The sequence below is a fragment of the Malurus melanocephalus genome, unplaced genomic scaffold (genome assembly GCF_030028575.1).
Source record: "Malurus melanocephalus ecotype Western Australia unplaced genomic scaffold, MMel_1.1 scaffold_117, whole genome shotgun sequence".
Lineage (NCBI taxonomy): Eukaryota > Metazoa > Chordata > Aves > Passeriformes > Maluridae > Malurus > Malurus melanocephalus.
This window is the reverse complement of record NW_026623349.1, coordinates 515,846-535,568: the sequence shown is the minus strand read 5'-3', so window position 1 is coordinate 535,568 and position 19,723 is coordinate 515,846. Positions and strand designations below refer to the sequence as shown.

At 37.3% G+C, this 19,723-nt stretch overlaps 1 protein-coding gene across 1 annotated transcript in view; it reads left to right on the top strand.

Annotated features, from left to right (window-relative positions):
* DAPK1 (death associated protein kinase 1) overlaps positions 1 to 19,018 on the top strand; it is a 44,881-nt gene extending 25,863 nt beyond the window's left edge. Inside the window, exons 16-24 of the mRNA XM_057369992.1 lie at positions 1,120 to 1,218; positions 3,923 to 4,000; positions 5,931 to 6,153; positions 8,485 to 8,682; positions 10,450 to 10,647; positions 12,916 to 13,054; positions 14,345 to 14,465; positions 15,804 to 15,992; positions 16,599 to 19,018. Coding sequence (XP_057225975.1) covers positions 1,120 to 1,218; positions 3,923 to 4,000; positions 5,931 to 6,153; positions 8,485 to 8,682; positions 10,450 to 10,647; positions 12,916 to 13,054; positions 14,345 to 14,465; positions 15,804 to 15,992; positions 16,599 to 17,831 — 2,478 coding nt within the window. The 3' untranslated portion in view covers positions 17,832 to 19,018. The remainder of the gene's footprint in view (positions 1 to 1,119; positions 1,219 to 3,922; positions 4,001 to 5,930; positions 6,154 to 8,484; positions 8,683 to 10,449; positions 10,648 to 12,915; positions 13,055 to 14,344; positions 14,466 to 15,803; positions 15,993 to 16,598) is intronic.
* Positions 19,019 to 19,723: the final 705 nt, after the last annotated feature.

Genomic DNA, 19,723 nt, shown 5'->3' with positions numbered 1-19,723 from the left:
ATTTCTGCACCCTCCTTTCAGGCAGTTGTAGAGAGCAATAAGGTCTTCCCTGAGCCTGCTTTYMTCCAGGCTAAACAATTGTAGCTCTCTCGACTGCTTCTGATAGGATTTATGCTCCAAACCCTTCACCGGATCCATTCCCTTTTTCTGGCCATGGTCCAGCACCTCAATGTCCTCCTTGTCACAAGGAGCCAAAAACTGAACACAGGATTTGAGGTGTGGCCTGACCAGGGCTGAGTACAGGGGACAATACTGCCCTGGTCCTGCTGGACACACTTTGTTATGTAAGCAGGATGCTATTTTAGTTGAGATGTAAGGTTTGGAGGWGCCTGAGTATCTTTTCAGGTTCCAGTTATCAGAAAGTTGGCTTTGCTCTCAAATACTCTTTTAAGAAGTAGTTTTATGAGTTTGTTTCTGATTGTAGACAGGAAGAACAGTATTGAAAGCATAAAAATGTGAAGTAATAGTAGGTTTCCAGCAGAGAATAAATGGTAGTTTTTATAACGGTAGCTCTGAACATGAAAAATCAGAAGTGGATGTCCTGAGGACTTGTTGTCAGTAAAGAGATTCATGGGAAAAAAAGAAAAAATTTGGAATGCAATCCTTTACAGCACTTTCCCTCTTCACTGAAAAAATATATTGCTTCAGGCTGACCTCTTTCATTCTTTCCTTGAATTTCTTTGGATGGAAGGGGGAGACTGCAGATATGTAATCTTCAGTAGTACTTGGATTGACATAGAACACAAGAGTTCTAAAGGTTTAGGAATTAGTGTTCTTTAAGTGGTTCATATTTAATTAAGTAAAAAAGTAGYTAAATTTTCTGGAATTAAAAAGACATTCTCAAATACAGCAATAAACCCTCTTAAAGGATTCATCCACAGCTGTGAGGGATTTAGCTATAAAATTGTTTCCCCTTTTTTCATAAGTCGTCATCTAGCCTTTGATTTTAATTGTACTTTTGGCAGTTGTGCTTWAGCTGTAATCAAAAGTACATTTTTMTTGCAGTTTTTTTTAAAAGAAAAGTGCATCATTATGTATAATTGTATAATATGTTTCATTATTAGTCATAAAATTTGAAGTTCTCTGGCTAATGTAGTGACACTTCTTTCCTCATATTAGTATGGAAGAACACCTTTACACCTGGCAGCAAACAATGGCATTCTTGATGTTGTCCGGTTCCTTTGTCTTACCGGTGCCAATGTAGAAGCACTCACCTCTGTAAGTATTGAGAGATGCTCTTCTTCTTTTATGCGTCATGGTAGAAAACAAACTCATGGAGGAGTGTAGGAAAAGGACAATACATTTTGAAAATGTTAAAAAAGGGTTGTTTTATGTTATATAACATGAGTGCTATTTGTTAGGTCTCTGTTGTCTGCTATTCCCTTCTTGCAACTGGATTTGGGACTGATTATGGTGCATTACAGCTACCACTTCATCTACACCTAATAGTTTCTTCACCTAAGAATTACTTGTATCATTGTGTTTTCTATAAGCACGTTGAGTCATAAATGATCATTAAGATGCATGTCATTTCACATCAAATTTGAGAAACGTACTAATGCATATGTATCTTAAATGATTTTCTTGCTTTAAGGGGGTTAAAAAGTTGTGGTTTCATGGTGGGAAATGTGTGGTTGCATGGATGAGTRAATTGGCATGTAACTATGCTTATAAACTAAATCATTCATGTTAGATCAGCCAGCACCACCACTTGCAAGTGGTAACACTGAGGGTATTTTTCATTCTCAGTAAGGTGAGAAACATCCTCCTAATGACATGTCCACAGCAGGAATGAAATACCCTTCATCATAAAAACGATAAGTTACAGACATCATACACACTATTACAGCGTTTTGAACGAACTAACCATGTTATATATTGAGATCCTTTKGATCATTTTACATTGCTACTCTCTGTAACCAGTGTATTCTTCTTGAAAATAACTATTTCGCTGTATGTGGCAAAGATGTTGTCATTAGATTTTAGTTGAGTCCACATTTATAAGAGCTCTTTTCCTGACAAAATTMTTTCTGAGCTGACTGAAATGGAGAGGGAAAAGGAGAAGACTGCTGTATYGTTTTCTTTATCCATTTGGTAGAAAATACATATTTTTGTATTGTTTTCCTCTACATTTAGCATGGCAGTTATTATCTTTTAAGCACAGATCTTATGTAGCAGGAGAAWGCCAACTTGGAATTGTTGCTTAAACAAGTTTAGTACCTTGTTAATTACCTTTTGATGTAACTATTGGGTTGTATATTGATGTGTCCCCTAGTAATAATAATGAAATGTGCATGMAGTAGGATGCTCTGCAGATTTCCTTTGTCACCGATTTTTGTAATTTTTGTTTACTTGTTACATCCCAATGTGTATATGGATTTTCACTACATACTGTAGAGATGAGATAAAACAAAAGGGTGATGGGGGAATTCTTGAGCAGTTGCACTTCATTTATGTCACTACAGCTGTGTTGGTATAATTGCCTGTGTGGACAACTGTTCTTACAAGATGAAAGTACATTTTGTCTCTTTAGGTCAGTTTGGAGGACATAACAAAATAAGTAGTGCTGATACTAAATCTAGCAGGAGTGTCAGAATGAATATATGTAACTATCCATTATTCCAGCRGTGATGRCTGAGAGAAGGAAAAAGGAAGAGAGGACCAGAGGAACTTGCATGTTGTAATTTTAATATTTCARTTTTGCATTAATTTGCTAGAGGGGTKTTAAACAGTTCTGAAAAGTTTCTTAACTCTTCCTGAGCTCTTCTCAGCTCTTCCTGAGCCAGTGCAGTAGAATTAATTGCCTTTTTCTTCCCTCAGTATGCCATTTCAGAGGAGCTAACTTTTCCAACGCCATTAAGCAGCTGGGCTGAATTATGAATTCCTTGTCTTCTTCCTAGGCTAAGGCCCATTTTGGGACTCGTTTGATTTTTAATTTGGTTGCATGGATGGTGTTAAGTGACCTTAGAAAATCTTCCACTCTTGGAGTATACAATCATTTCAAGTGTTTGAAAATTGCCCCAAAAAGATCTGCTGTTCTCACATGTTAACTGACACCATGTTGCTAGCTTCTCCCCATTGAARTTTCTAAACCAAATTTAAAATTGTCAGATTGATTAAAAGTTTTGGGTACAAAAATGCCACTTGAACTCAGGATCAGCTCTTGCAGGTTGATTTGCAGCATGGGGAGCCAGTCAACARTTGTGATGAAATATTACCAGTAGATGCAAAATATGCTTTCATGGATCCTGTAMCCTTTTTATACATCAGTTTTGCTTACATATTGCTGTGCTGATGTGTAGGAAAGCTTGAGTAGGGAAATAACTTGGTATTTTGCTTGTGATTGGATTTTCTAATTCTCCTTTCACTCTAAGAGAGTGAAATAAGCGAAGTACTCCTAAATTAGTTAYCTCTTACCAAAATTTAAAACAATACAATAGCATAATGTAGTTGTAAGCGTCAGAAATAGTAGGCAATTTGTCTTTCAGTCTTTTTAATATTAAACTGCTTATCTGTGAAACATGGGTAACTAAATGGCAAGACCAGAATGCTGAAGGAAGCTTTGCTTCTCCTTTTAAATTGGCTGATRCAATTTAAATTGCATCTCTTACAAGTTTCTTGCTTTCTGGAATCCTCCAGTGGCTGATATGCCACTGTCAGTCTTTATCCATTGGTAAACAAATATTCACCTGCTCTTCATGTGAGTCAATATGCTGATGTGTTTGCTTTTTGTGAACTTTTAAATCTCTTCAGTGGGCAGTATCATCCTCTAATTGGTAAGAAGAGAAATGGAATTCAGGGGGAGGAGTGTTGACTTTGCTCTCAGACTCTGAATTAAAAGTATCTTGTTACAGTGGTGCACAGATGCTCATCTGTAAAAGGAAAAGGAAGGAACTGCTGCTAATAATCTGTGTTTTAACAGGATGGGAAAACAGCAGAAGATCTTGCCAGAGCAGAGCAGCATGAACATGTAGCCAGCCTGCTTGCAAGACTTAAAAAGGTTGGGAATGCATAAATTTTATCTGAGATTTTCATCAAAGCCATTCTAAAAGCTGKGGCAAAATTCCTTACTGCAATGATGTCTTTTTTTTAAGTTTTCCTTTCCATATTTTAATTTGAAATCATGCCCTCAGTTAAAGTAAATATATCTATATTGCAGAAGCCAGGTAAGTGAGTCTGCACCACTKATTTATATCTATCAGTCTCTGAGAGTGCCTAGCAAAGCATCCAAGGTGTTTARTAGAAAATAAACAATTAAGAATTAGCACACCCTCTAAGATGACTTATTTCATCATCATCACCATTTAAGTTAGATTAAGGTTATGAAGGATGAGGGGTTTGTGCCCCTTATGAAAACGTTAATACCAAATGGATTAATTGCATAAGTTCTCAATGTCATATTTTAATTGTGCGGTTTCAGTATATCCAAWTGTCTTGCCAGCTAATACAGAAAGATGAACGATGCTTATTGTCTGAGACATCTGATACACATTGATTACTCAGGCAGCATCACTCATGCTGGGAAGGTTCCGAGTCTATTTGTCTGGATATTATAGGCAAGAGCCAGACCGATTAAAATAACCCTATTATAATTATAATGATGGCTCTGTGATTGAGGAAACTTAAATAAATGACCATTTCTATTTCTACTAGAAGATGGTGCACACTGTGAATTGCCAAGGTGGAAGTACAATCATGTCCTTTAGGCCTCCCAGCAAATCTGTACTGCCTAGGATTTTAAACTCTATATGTGTGAAGATGTGAGAAAGTGTGAAGTTCAGACATCCTTTGCAATGACAGCTTTTCTAAACATTTGTCGTAACAGGCTCCATTTTGCACTGTTACATCCCCACACCAAACTGTTAGCTATGTCTGCATGCAGGCAGGTAAATTTATGATTTAGTCATGATGTAAATATGGAAATAATACAAATTGACCTGGAGCAAAGGAAGAAGGTCAGATAGATCCCTTTTGAAAGAAATATTATGAACTGTAACCCTCTTCTTGATAGWGAATATACATTTCTGAAGGCCTGTTTGTATGTATGTGGGGAAAATTTATGGTAACCATAAACTTCATTATATTATACTTTGTAACAGAAAATCTGATCAATTGAAATTAACAAATTATATCTAACCGTTGAAACTATTTTAGTACTAACCAAAATGGTCAGTGACATCTAGTACAGAGCACACCTTACACTTACTTTTTGGTGCTTGTGCAGTGTTTTGCCTCTAATACAGACACATGAAGAGCCTMCCATCATAGTGGCTCTTGTGGAGGATTCAGTATTAGCTGTAACAATGCAGTGTTTGCATTGCGACTAAYACATTCAATAAATGCCTGCTGGAGAGAAAGGAACTAAATTGAATGCACTGCTGTTTCTGTCAAATTTCTCAGCTCTATTCCTGCATGCCTATAATTCAGGGGGGTTCATCCTACATGTAAATTAGATGCAGATATAGAACAACAGAGCCTCTCAGCTCCAAATGGGGAAAAAAAAAGGGAAGATGAACCTAGCTCCTTTGCCTTCCTACTCCTCTGCTTTCTCTCCATTTCCTTAAAATTCTCTTAAACATGAGAAGCACAGAAGAATTTGATGTAAAAAGAGAAGAAATGCACATTGAGTTGTTGGATTGCTCAGGTGATAGCTGTCACAGCAAATGTCTTCAGTGCTGCGTGTATATTCTATAAGGTTAGGTATCTTGGTTAACCTTCTGAGACTGATAGGTCAGGAGGATGGGTGTTGAAAGAGGCTACTTGTGATGCCTTTGCCCTCTCCATTGGAGGTCAAAATAATTCCATTCACTGGTCTTGTCGGGTAACTGATGAAAGTGTAGAAAGAAAGTGTATCTAAACCCCATGCTGAGTGTGCTGGGAGGCAGAAGTTCACTGCCACACRTTCTGATTGCTTCTTTTGTTGAATTTAGGATACACACCGGGGGCTTTTTATCCAGCAGCTGAGGCACACACAGAATCCACAGCCTCGSATCAAACTGAAGCTGTTTGGACACTCTGGCGCCGGGAAAACCACCCTCGTGGAGTCCCTCAAGTGTGGCCTGATACGAAGCTTTTTCCGAAGACGTAGGCCTAGGCTCTCCTCCACAAACTCAAGCAGATTCCCCCCATCTCCCTTGTCTTCTAAACCTTCWGGTATGGTTTTGAGCCATAATGTTTGCATGAGAAAGCAATTTTCTCTTGGTTTCTGTAGCTCCTAAGAAAAAGCCATTGCCTGCACTGTAAAAGGCAGGACAGCGTACGCATTTCAGAAACAATAGAAAAGGGGAGAGGGAATTGAATTCTCTGTGTACAGGCTTGTACCTCACAAGTACCTCCTCTGTACTTGTAAGAGGAGCGGAGCAGTGAGTGTGAACGATATATGAGTAGTTAACGTTTTGTTTGCTTAAATGCTGCATARGTGAACTTGCAGCATAGAGGACAGCACTTGCAAACACTGGTGTTTATTTTTTACAAAAGCCCCTAGACTGCAAACATCAGTGTCACTATAGCTTCCTTCTTGCTGGAGGAGCTTCAGTAAATACTGCAAAATTGAAACAGTTGCTGCATCTTTATGTGATTTTTTTAAGTAATATCATGATTCAGAACTGCCTCTGATGCCTTGGAGTGCTTTTCTGTAAGGTACAGGATTGAATTAACCTGGTTAGAGGTGTCTAAAATTGTCTCCAAACAAAGTGGAAATGGAAGTTCTCTAACCTGAAGTAAATGTTTGCWGGTATTACATGGCTCATGTAGCACCAGTTGGCCTGTGCAAASTGGGAAGAGCTGCAAGGTGTGGAGAAACTAGCTAGGTTTATACTTAAATGTGTGCCCARTTTTGGAAGAACCAAAAGGAGGATAGTGGAAGGATCAGCGAACTGCTGGTCCAGGTCCCTTTTCTAACACTGGGACCCTACACGATGTACACACGCTAAGCATGCTCAGGAGCTCAGGTTTAAATTGATGTTTAGGAGTGGTCGTACTATGTAAATTTTAGATGGGATCAGGATTGCCTTTTTAAAAAAGAAAACTTTTTGATAATACTTGCAGATACTTTAAATTATGTTGGAACTGTGCTAGCAGTAGTTTTCATCTCTACTTTCTCTTTGTTCACCTGCAGAAGCTATAGGGCACACACAGAGTAGCTTGACAAGGCAAGACCCATGGCACAGAGATGGTTAYTGCATTTGATGTTTACTTAACACAAGGGGCTCACAGAATAAAGGACTTAGTTAAATTAGTCAATCAAAATTTCTTGATTTATTTATCTTAATTTACTGTGTCATGCAAAGAGGGTTAAGTCACTCAAAGCACATCAGTTCCTGGAGGCAAAATAGGAAGGTTTTGCCTGATGATAGATTTTTACTTTTGATTGATAACAGAACAAAAGGAGAAGTGTTACATGCTCACACCATCATAACATCAGAAAGACTGCCAGTCACATTGGCAAATCAGTGTAGAAATAAAGGTGAATTTGAAGCATGCCCTTGAAAAGAGCWTTACCTAGATATAAAGCCAGGAAGTTGTGCAGTTCCATACATGCATATGGCGTTATTTTAACATTGGAGGCTTGTTTTTTGCTTCTTTCAATATATGCTCTTTTGGGATGTAACTCATTATATAGCATGTAAATTATGTTGTGGGCTGAGTGACATAATCAGATAAATATTTAAATCAGCACAACACAATTTGATCTATACTTGATCCCATGGTTTGTTTGTTTATTTGTCTGTTTAAAATAAGTGTGCAAATTCACCAAGTTTCCATTTACAAGAACTCAAAGATTTAAAATACTACATTAGGAAATCATATTTGAAAGTATAGTCTTACAGCTATCAGGTAATCTCTTTCTGTTATAAAACCCAGATATTAGAATTTGCCATCTAGTGGAGGAAAGAAATCTTTATCCACTAGATGGTGCAAGTCAGTTAAAAAGCCCTTTCATTTGCATTCTGGGAATCTGAATTAGAAATTACCTAAAACAAATTGCTTATTAGCAAAATAATTCTGGTTAAGGGCCTGCAGTTTTCCCCCACCATCCCAGTGACACTTGTTACACAGTGGTATTTTTTATCATTACTTGCAGGAATCAATAATATGAATATGTGACATTTCCATAACAATAATAATARATCATGCAATGAAATTGTTGCCCTTGGCTAAAAAAAACAAACAAAGGACTATTTCTTTGCAACACTGAACTTTAATTATTGAAACCTACACATGTAATTCAGTCTTCTATGCTTTCCCCTCAGAAGAATATCTGCTAACGGGCATAATGCTGTATAGGATCATCCTATCATTTTCATTTTAGTCATTCAGCATAAGAATGTAGTTGTGTATGTTCATGGCTCCATGGTCATCTTCTTTCTCTGAAGAGCACTCTGGGTTTTTTAATCTGCTTTAATGGCTTACATACTTGTTTTGAAGTGATCTGGTTGTGATTTTYACATGGTTTGTAATCTCATGTTCTTTTTGCTGACCCAGTTTCAGTAAGTATTACGAATCTTTATCCTGGCTGCGAAAATGTCAGTGTGCGAAGCCGTAGTATGATGTTTGAGCCGGGCCTGACCAAAGGAGTATTAGAAACTTTCTCATCAGTAGTATCACCTGCTCATCACTCTCACTTCTCTTCTGATGACCAGTCCACCAAGGCTATTGACATCCAGAATGCTTACTTGCATGGTAAGAAGAGCTCTGGGCTGCGGTGCCTTAATCCTGCAGGACAGTTAATGCCATTTTACATGTTTTTAAAAATAAAAATAGGAGAATAGTCTGACCTGGTATAGTAGTGACTGTGTTTGACCATGCAACACTGGTGGAAATTAATTTGTTTAAGAAAAAAGTAAATCTGCTTGTAGCTGTTGTAATATACATTTAATCACTCAGTGTCGGGTCTTTACAGTATCACATAGAAACATTTTTGAGGTGAATAAGGGGGAAGAGTTGAAAGGACGATTTGRTATGACAGGAGCAGTTCAGCAACGTGGCTCCTAGCATAAAGGTTCCTTCACCTATACCATATACCATCGAGGAGTTTTGTCAGATTTAGTCTGTCCCATCTAGTCCTCACCATTTAACGATATTCCCAACTATACCAAGGACATACTCCATGACATGGATGGAGCATATYTGATGAGCCCTGGAGCTTATCAGTCATGGAGAGTGGAGCTTCTGATTTAATTTGTTTTTTGCAAGGAAGCTAACTGCTCTGCACTTGAAGCCAGTTAGCAGCAAGGGAGATCAATCACAGAAGATGTCATAAGTACATACATGGCGTTTGGCTGTGAGACCACACAAACGGTGCTTCTCCATCACCAGGCATACTAATTGTCATTTATATGAGTGGTCAGGTCTCTTCTTCATAAGGAAAATTGTTTGCATGCCTTAGCAGCTGCAATTTTGCAGCTGAGTTAATACTAATCAAGATTTTACTTTGGAGACAGAAACTTCCTTTTGAGTTCACAGTAAGAAATATAGAGACAGAACATTTATCTCAGATGCTGAAGAGTTTCCCAAGCTAAAGCTTGTTCCTTGTGCAAGTTTATTTCTTCTTTCAGTGTAATTTGAAACCAAGTCAAATTCTGCAGGGAAACAGTTATGCCACAGGCTGTCAGAAGGGATTTCTTTTCTTTCTCTGTGCTTTYTTTATGCAGAACAAAGTGTACACACAGGTGAACTGTAAATAGCTGTACTCTTAACAGCAGGTTGGAGGTTTCTGACTTCTTTCCTACTAGAAGTTTGAGGCACATCTTAATCATCATTAATTTATTTAGGRGTAGTACATATGTGGCAGATGTCACCCTAATCAGATGGTGCAACTGGGAAGTGCAACATGCTAATACTTTTCTTACCCAAATCTAAAGGAGATGGCAAAAAGAAGCATAGAGCTCTTGGGATCCTTAACACAGTGATTCCTCAGCCCTGATTTACCAACACWGTGTGAATAGTCCAGTTCTGTAAAGCAAAGTAACTTCTTTGAGAATGTGCTTCAATGGTTTTCAAAATCAGTGGTGGCATGTTAAGAAGAAAAATTGATAAAATTATTAAGCTTTTTTGGGGGGTGAGCAGGAAAAGAAWGGGAACCATTATTCCTGGTTTGCAAGGCAGTTACAAGATCCACTGCTGTTCAAGGCAAAGCTCAGTTTAATGCATAAGACTGCATGCATTTAGCACAGGTGCTTACATATGGCATCCAGTTAAATGTCCTAGAGAAGAGAATGTGAGAGAGGAACAGATTTTGAAGGTTCAACTTCTAAGTCTCTGAAACTGACTGAAACTCGATCCCTTTGTTCATGATTGCGTTTTCAGTCTTGATTTCTCACCAGTGTACAGTTTATCTTTGCGAAAGTTTAAATAAAGACAAACTGCTTTGTTTGTCTTCTATGGCCAGAAGATGTTTCATGCTTACTGATGAAGTGTGATCTCTTCATATGTTTATCTGTTTTTCAGGAGTTGGTGATTTCAGCATCTGGGAATTCTCTGGGAAYCCTGTGTACTTCTGCTGTTATGATTATTTTGCTGCAAATGATCACACTGCAATTCACATAGTGCTTTTTAGTCTTGAGGAGCCTTACGAAATCCAGTTAAACCAAGTGACCTTTTGGCTCAATTTCCTGAAATCATTGGTCCCAGTTGAGGAGCCAATAGGTATGCTTTTCTGCCTGTTAATGAAGTATTACAGGTCTGTAGAATAAATGTCTTGTATTTCTTTGCAACTGTGTACATCATCCATGTTGTGTGTCTTCATCCCCAATGCATTCAAACAAACTTCACAAAAGTTTCTTTATAAAAAGGGAATTCTGTCTCTGGAAGAAGCCGGAAGAGTTGCAGACACCATTTAGTTCAATTGAAAAGGGTCATGAGGTACAGTGCAGTATCTTGTGGCACTGGGATTTACATCTAAATTTCATGTCAGATAAACCGTCAAGTGTGTTTCAGAGGGCTGCAACCTTTCAAACCCAAGTTTAGAACATATTGCTTAAGTCCCTCTTATATCTAGCCCAAATTAACAGTATTTTCAGCATAAATTAGTCTTGTCAGTGACAAGAGGACAGAACAGTATTATGGAACAGCATTACCTCTCAGCATGTGCAACTTTCATGCATTTAACTAGAGTTGTAGTTGGACTTCAAATATGATAACTTTTTGATGCATCAGGGTTTACAGAAATCAGTATTTCTTATAAATTTCACATATTCTCCAAACTTGCAGAGGTTTTAGGTAATTTTGCTTGTTTTATGTTCATGCTTACTGAAAGTTACTTGGCAGGCAAATAAATTAACTTAAAGAACATTTTTCTTAGAAGTTCTGGTAATCCAGTTATATATACAGTGTATGACTTGTGTTTGCAGCTGAGTATTGTTCTGCAGATTCTGAGTTTCTTGGACTAACCAAGCTCTGACATGTGTCTTGGTTCTATGAGCTGAAAAATTATTCCAGCCAGTGGATCTAACTCAGCACTGATTGACATTTGTAACAATGCTAGGGATACACCAGACAAATGTATTAAATACTTACATTGTGCAAAAAGTTATTTTCTATCTCTTTATTTCTTCTGCTCAATTCTGTATGCATTATCTGAGCCAGACAATGAGCCAAGGCCAACCTTTGGTTTTCAGTTCAATCATCTGCATTCTTTTAGTTTTCTGTTTTAGATCAAATTACAAGGTTAATAAACCAGCATTTGAATCTAAACAACAATCAGTTACCTGTGAAAATTAAAGATGAGAAATTTGCAAAAAGGTGTCAAAGCTGCTAATCTGCAATTGCTGGAAACTTTTCACAGCTCCTCAGTCTAGCATGGAAACTTAATTCTTGGTTCAACAGAGCCAGAATCTCAGTTACTTTTTTCTTCTTGGTTATCTGATTATCAGCATTATTTAARAACTTCACTTAAGTCTGTGTTTGTATTGATCAGCTCACTTTGGATACCAATGCATCTCTGTATTGTTACAAATCTCTGAAGAAAGTGATGTTAGCACAAAAGTTGAAACTCTTGGAATAACTTTCCAGTTATTTTGTCTAAATCATTAGCTGCCAAATAAAATTTAAAAAAAAAAGAAAAAGAAAAAAAAAAAAAAAAAAGGAAAAAAGGTAATTACAAAATACTTGCCTGGAAGTGCTACGTAGAGATTTGGGGAAATGTGGCTTTTTATGAATTTATGAATTAATCAAGATGATGTAGCTCTTAGCTGATGAGAACTAAACACTGATGGAAGCATATTTCATGTTTTTAAGGCTATAAGAGCATGATTTGGTGTCCACTTTCTTTCAAAAATAGTCTAATTATGTCTTCTCCTTTCTGAAATATGAGTTTGAGCAAAGACTGAAAACTCTGTGTCCCGTACTGTCACCTCATTCATGCCATTTGTATCTTTCTTTCTCATTCTTTTTCACGGTTTCTGCCAGGCTTTCCTACTTAACTCTTACCTAAATGAGAGGTCATTGTTTGTGTAAGTACWGCAAGATAGCATTCATATCAACATATGAATGTTGTACACATTTTGTGTTCTTACAATCCTCTATTCTGCACCAGTAGTATTAAGGACCATCCAAAGATGAAGCAAAACCCTTTCAAGAAGCTGCTGTTTCTAATTATTTTTTCCTCATGCTGTCATAGTTTGTAGTTTATAGCTATTAGTGCTATTGATKACTGTTTTTTTAAACCAATGAATGTGACTGATGTTATTCAAACAGTCTAGTTATTAAAATTGGGCTTATATAGACAGTCCTATAAGCATGTAATTGCCAGAGCACCAACAGTTACACTGTTAGTGGCTGTGCTTAGAATTGGTAAATCACTACAAAAGTGGTTGGTGTGAAGAATGTAAAATGTATTTCTGCCTTTCTGGCTCAGTATCAGTTATCTCCACAGGCATGCCTCCTAGTGACGGAGTCCTCTTGTTTCTTTTCCAGCATTTGGTGGAAAGTTGAAAAGTCCCCTGCGTGTTGTCTTGGTTGCCACACATGCTGACATAGTGAATCTTCCTCGGCCTGTTGGGGGAGAGTTCTGGTATGACAAAGACATCTCCTTGTTGAAAGAAATCAGAAACAGGTCAGTGGCAAGTGCATTGATAGTGTTTAAACATGCTAATTGGAAAGAAAAAGTACTAAAATTCATCGGAATGCATAAAATATTTTTACATGGCTTTAGCTTTATGATATTACAATATTTTTAATATGTTTAAGAAGCCTACATAGTGTTAAAATTGAAACATTTATCCATATTACAGTGAGTAAGCCCTGAGTGAGCTAAAATGAATCAAGTGGTGGCAAAATTAATTGTGATGTAGGCAGTCTCACCCTATAGACACTACTCTGGGCTACATCCAGAGACCCATTTCAGCTCTCTGTCTAACATCTTGGTGTTCAGATTTTGCACTGGTCTCAGAAAAGTGTGCAGTTTGCAGCTAAAAACTCTGGATGCAAAAGAGGAAACTAACCACCCCTTAGCTCTGAACTGATTTAAGATAGGTATGAAAAAACTTAAATGAGGCCCMGAGGTATTGCCTACACAGTTTGTGAAGAGCTGGATGTTGTGGAGTCACATAGGTGATGAGGTCATCCAAGAGCTACTTAGAARTTAGGGAAACTTCTAGCATTCTTCAGCAAATGTCTGGAGCATATGCTAATGGTACATGAAATAGGGAATTTTTCATGAAAGTAGTGTTACTTAAAGTAACAACTTACATTCAGAGTGAGCATGTAAGTGGGAAACACTGGGTGTGAGAAACCATCCATACCTGTGAGTACATTTGTCTGGGCTGTACTAGAAACAGATGTAGGAATTCCAGCACAATAGTGGGGGGCAGTAACTTAATCAGTTGAAATAAACTAATAGAAAAATACCTGTGTGTCATCTTTGCTCTGGAATCCTTTTAAATGCAAATCTGTGCAGAGCTAGGAGAACAGGTTTGTGTGGTTGTAAAGTCAAAAGGAAGTGAGAAAGAGGGCTGTCAACAGCAATGACTACTGAACTATTTAATGTGAGAATAAAGCAAACAACAAACATTAAGACCTTAAAAAGAATAAATTCTTGTAATCTCTTCTCTAGTAAAATGTTTTGTTTTGTAATTACAAGTCATGTGATGCAGTTACAATTTTCTTACACGTATTCACTCTTTGTACTGAGAGAAAACCTTTTTCTCTCAATACCTCTGTTTATTTTCAAGAAAACTAGATCAGCTATACTGTCTGTGCTTATAAAATATATCAGYACTATCATTACAGAAACGTTATCATTCCTTAAAAAAAGGAACTCTAGTGTAATTTAGGACTTAAGTACAATTGTATTAAGAAATAAACTGGATTTGGGGTTAAGTTAATAATAACGTTTTTCTTATAGATTTGGAAATGATTTGCAAATTTCAGAAAAGTTATTTGTCCTGGATGCTGGAGCATCTGGTTCTAAAGATATGAAGCTACTCCGAAATCACTTGCAAGAAATAAGAAGCCAGATAATTTCTGTAAGTAAAGTGTAATGGTCTGGGTTGGATCAGCCAAAATGTGAAYATTTTGCATAATAATCGATTGTAAATTTCAAACTTAGAATATTGAAGCATATAGAAACAAGTATTGTTCCAATTTTCGAACAGCATACTTGACAGGTCTTGTGATACACAAACTCCTGACATCAAAGATTCAGTCAGCATTTCGAACACTGTAGCTGTTTTGAGCAGCTGACCAAAATACTCTCTGTTGAAAGGAAATGATTTGAGATTTCAGTTCAAAGTCATTATTTTCTATTTTGGTTAGCAGTGATTGGATTCCAGCATTGCCCCCCTGCTTTTTCTTTAAAAGCAGCACAGTATTATAGAGAAGCAGGAAATGCATTATATTTCAGGAAAATAAGTTTTTCACCAAAAACCTGCCAGAGTAGAATAGTTTTCTCAACAGTTAGAAAGATAATTCCAAACGTAGATATGTAAACTGAATATGTATTAACTTTTGACTGCATTTTTTAATTGAAAAATATTGTTTGCACTTATATCTGTATGTGCAGGTATAGGCATATGAGACTAATGGTAAAATGTAACCATGGTCTGATGTTATCACCATGAATCCACTTCCATAGACTTCCATACTAAGGGTGAACRAGTCAAATTTTTTATAGCCTGTGATAAACAGATTTATATAATGTTACAWCCAACAAGACTTTCTGCAGCTAATTTTGAAACATGTTTTTGTCATTGGTTAAAAGTGTGTGCATTACTGAGTTAATTCTAKGGATTGATGAAAATATTTGGATTTATGCAAAATTTAGCCTGTTATACATTCCTGATGGTGTCTTGATTTAATAAGCTTTTCTTCTCTAAGAAAACTATTTTAGCTGTGGTCACTAGATGGAAACCTAAAGGGGTTTGCTACATAAAAAAATGGAGGCTGTGGCTTGAGAATGTGGGAAGAAGATGTCAATGAAGTCTAAGGCAATCAGTAGATGAAAGGATCRTTTTTGCTTATTTAGCACCTTGTTGTCTCATCTTTTGAAGTAAATTGGTTCTTTACAGATATTRATGGGTACAGAGTCTAAATAGATCCTGATAATTTCAGAAATAAAARTTAAATTACAGATGCATGAAGGCAACTTATGGTGTTATTTGGAAAATTTGCTTATTTCAGTGAAAAAGTATTTTCTGAAATTCACTTTTTAAAGATAGATCTTAAGGCAAATGAATGCCAAATGAGAGAGTCAGGGTCCAGCACAAAGGGAACTCTTTAGATCTGACTAWATGTTATTAACGCATTAGACATCCATAAAAAAAATACTTCTATTCTCAAATGGATGTTTTCTGTGCTTGTCTAAGACTTGCCCGCCTATGACTCATCTGTGTGAGAAAATAATCTCCACACTGCCTTCATGGAGAAAAATTAATGGACCCAACCAGCTGATGTCCTTGCAGCAGTTTGTGTATGATGTGCAGGAACATCTTAATCCCCTRGCAAGTGAAAATGACCTACGGCATATTGCACAGCAGTTGCATAGCATAGGAGAAGTAAGTATTTTTATCTAAATTGCATCTCTTCATTTGCAAGATACTGTTTCTTGGAATAGTGCTTTATGAGTTTTAGCAAATGTCTAAAGTTGTTTGTTTTTTTCTCTTCCTCTTAAGACATCCTAAGAAATAGAGACTGTTTATTAATAWCTCTTTCTGTTATCATTAAGTCTTGTGGCTCCTATTTCATTCAACATAATCTCTTTGAGACAGGAAGAATTACAGTTTATTGCTATAGTTATATGAATATGAAATACCCAGAGAGGATAACTATCCTATCACCTTCAATGAAGTATATGTATATGAGAGATTTAAATGTGTCCATTAGAAATTGAGTAGTAGGATAACATATTTGCATAAATAACTTGAAGGACATGACTAGGCTTTCCAGCTGTTGGGCTCTAATGGTTTCATTACTAGTGGAAAAMAACAACAAGGTCTGGATTTTGTTCTGAGCACTTGTAATATATTAAAAAGCATTGCTTGTTTCCTACCTATGAGCAGGTTTAATCAAATTATTGGATCAGTCTTTTAGGGAGGAGAGAACGTGGGCTATCATCTTGTACCTCACAAGATGTAAACAATAACTTTCRTGTTTATGAACAGATTAACATTATGCAGAGCGAAACTGTCCAAGATGTTGTGCTTCTGGATCCTCGCTGGCTGTGTTCAAATGTCCTTGGAAAAATCCTGTCAGTGGAGAACCCAAAAGCCCTCCATCACTATAGAGGTCGGTATACTGTAGAGGACATCCAGCGTCTGGTGACAGACAGTGATGTGGAAGAACTGATACAGATTTTGGATGCCATGGATATTTGTGCAAGGGACCTCAGCAGTGGAGCAATGGTGGATATTCCTGCTCTCATAAAGACTGACAATCTCCACAGGTCTTGGACAGATGAGGAGGATGAAGTGCTGATTTATGGTGGTGTTAGAATCGTTCCTGTGGAACATCTCACCCCATTTCCTTGTGGAATTTTTCATAAAGTTCAGGTGAATCTCTGCAGGTGGATTCATCAGCAGAGCACAGAGGGGGATGCTGATATACGTCTGTGGGTAAATGGATCAAAGATTATGAATCGTGGAGCTGAGCTTTTAGTGCTGCTGGTCAACCATGGTCAGGGTATAGAGGTTCAAGTTAGAGGACTGGAAACAGAGAAGATCAAGTGCTGTTTACTTCTGGATTCTGTGTGCAGCACCATTGATAACTTAATAGCCACAACCTTACCAGGTCTTCTGACTGGGAAATACTACCTTAGTCCTCAGCAGCTGAGGGAGCATCATGAACCAGTAATGGTCTACCAGCCTAGAGACTTTTTCCGTGCACAGAGTCAAAAGGAGACATCATTAACCAACACTATGGGGGGATATAAAGAGAGCTTTAGCAGTATACTGTGTTTTGGGTGTCTTGATGTTTACTCCCAGGGAAGCCTAGGAATGGATATTCATGTTTCTGATCTGAAYCTGCTTACCAGGAGAAAACTAAGTCGACTTTTGGATCCACCTGATCCAATGGGCAAAGATTGGTGCCTTCTGGCCATGAACCTGGGCCTCCCTGATCTTGTTGCAAAGTACAATACAAATAATGGAACTCAAAATTACTTTCTCTCAAGCCCAGTTCATGCCCTTCTGCAGGAATGGAGTAATGCACCTGACAGCACTGTAGGTATACTAATGTCTAAGCTGAGGGAATTAGGTCGCAGAGATGCAGCAGATTTCTTACTGAAGGCATCTTCTGTATTCAAAATTAATTTAGATGCTAATGGTCAAGAGGCTTACGCTTCCAGTTGCAACARTGGCACATCTTATAACTCAATTAGCTCTGTAGTGTCACGGTAAGAGGAGCTGTTTTGCATGGGCATCTTTCAAAGTGCAGAAAGGATAAAAGATACAGTATAAAAGTTACAGTGCATAGTAATTTATAAGATTCTGCATCAAAGGATCCTTCTCTGGCACCACCTTTTTTGTGCATAAACTTTCTACTCCTAACTGTGAATTGTTGCTCTTAATTAAAAAGACTGGTGTTCTTCTGGTGGTTTAAAACTACTTCTGATAGAGAATGTGCTGCTTAATACTGCCATTTCAACTGGAAAGTCTTAACTTTTGGATTACATACTGCAACTGTTTTATATAATTCTCCCCATAAAAAGTAGTGGGAGAGGAATAGCACATAGTACTTTTAATGTGTATTTCTTACATCATTTTTTTTTCTTTTCATGGTGTCCTCTGCTTAACATTTTTTTTATATTTGTAAGGAGAGAAATCCACCATTTGTGGTCAATCTGACCAAATTTAAGCGCATTGTTTTTAGCTGAAAAAGTGAGTGCCTTTTGCAGAAGGGAGAGTGCAGTTGATTTGAATGACCCTGCCGGAGTTACAAGAACATGCTACCTCTGTTTCACTTAAATTGTCTGCATGCGTATCATTGCAAGTGGTGCTTGCCTGTTAATTTTTCCTGCACTTCTAAGACATTGGTGATGACTCACGCAAAGCATTCTTGTGCCAGTACTATGGGTATAGACTAATGTGATACCTAATCAACTTCAATTACAGTCAAATCATAATGTGAAAAATCTCTTAAACTTGCCAATTATCAAGCTTCGTTATTTCCATGCACCTCAGGTAAAAGTTAATATCATTATAGAGTTCAAAAACACAAGTGTTGGATACTGCAGAATAATATTGTCTAGCTGTCAGTTGTAATTTGTGTATAACAAAGGTTTTCTACTATTAGATCCTGCATTACTTACTTCCTGTACTTGAAAACTTTGATGGGGATAAAAAAAAAAAAAAAGGAAGCAAGGTTTCTTGCAGTGATAACTTAAAAATTGATATGAGGGAATATGACCCATTCTCTGTTCTAAAAAGCATGTAATTTTCATGGTGCGATATGTGTTTGTTTATATATATTGTATGTACATATATTAAGACTATTTTTTTCCTTAATCTTACAATGTAGTAAATTTTAAAGGATTTTTCTACAAATAAACTGTTGCTTGTTGCATCCTTGTTGATCACATTCTGTTGCTGAAGGGTTTCAAAACTTTACAGCGAGAATTGTGGAGAGGCAGTCACTGCCTTCTGAAGTTCTGGGAACCTCCTGTTTGACTTCAGGGGGATTTCTTTGTATTCCGAAGGAATATTTATGGGGTTCTTTTTTACTGCAGAGGTGGTCCCTGTGCAGCGGAGGTATTTGCATTCATTTTAACAAATGGCAAGCCAGTGCAATTTGCTACATAGCTCTTCCTTTGTGGTTTTTCACAATGGAAACTAAAACAGCAAATGTGAGTCTGTCATCAGGAATCCTCCAGATTATGCTGTGCTGCAGAGGGAGASAACATGGCATTAGAACTTCTGCTGCAATAATGGTCCTTTAASTTAAATATCCCCTTATCACACAAAGGACTGTGCTGATGCTGCTTATTTAAAATCTCAGCATCACTCCCTGATAGCTGCACAGTCTTGGTATGGCACTCTGTGCAGGCAGCTTTGCACAATACCTCTGACCTGTGTATGCTGCAAAGGATTTAAGCAAGGTCTTCTCAAAATGCTAGTTACTGTTTCTCCCTGCCTTTCTTTGCCTATTTTACACTTGCTTCATTAAATCTTTCCCCATGTCCCAGCTATTGCTGGGCTCCATAGTTAACCATTCTTTTAAAGTCTGGTCCTCAATAAAAAGTATAGTTCATGAGCAGTCCTACCCTGAGCTGTTTGTGTTTGGATATTCTGCC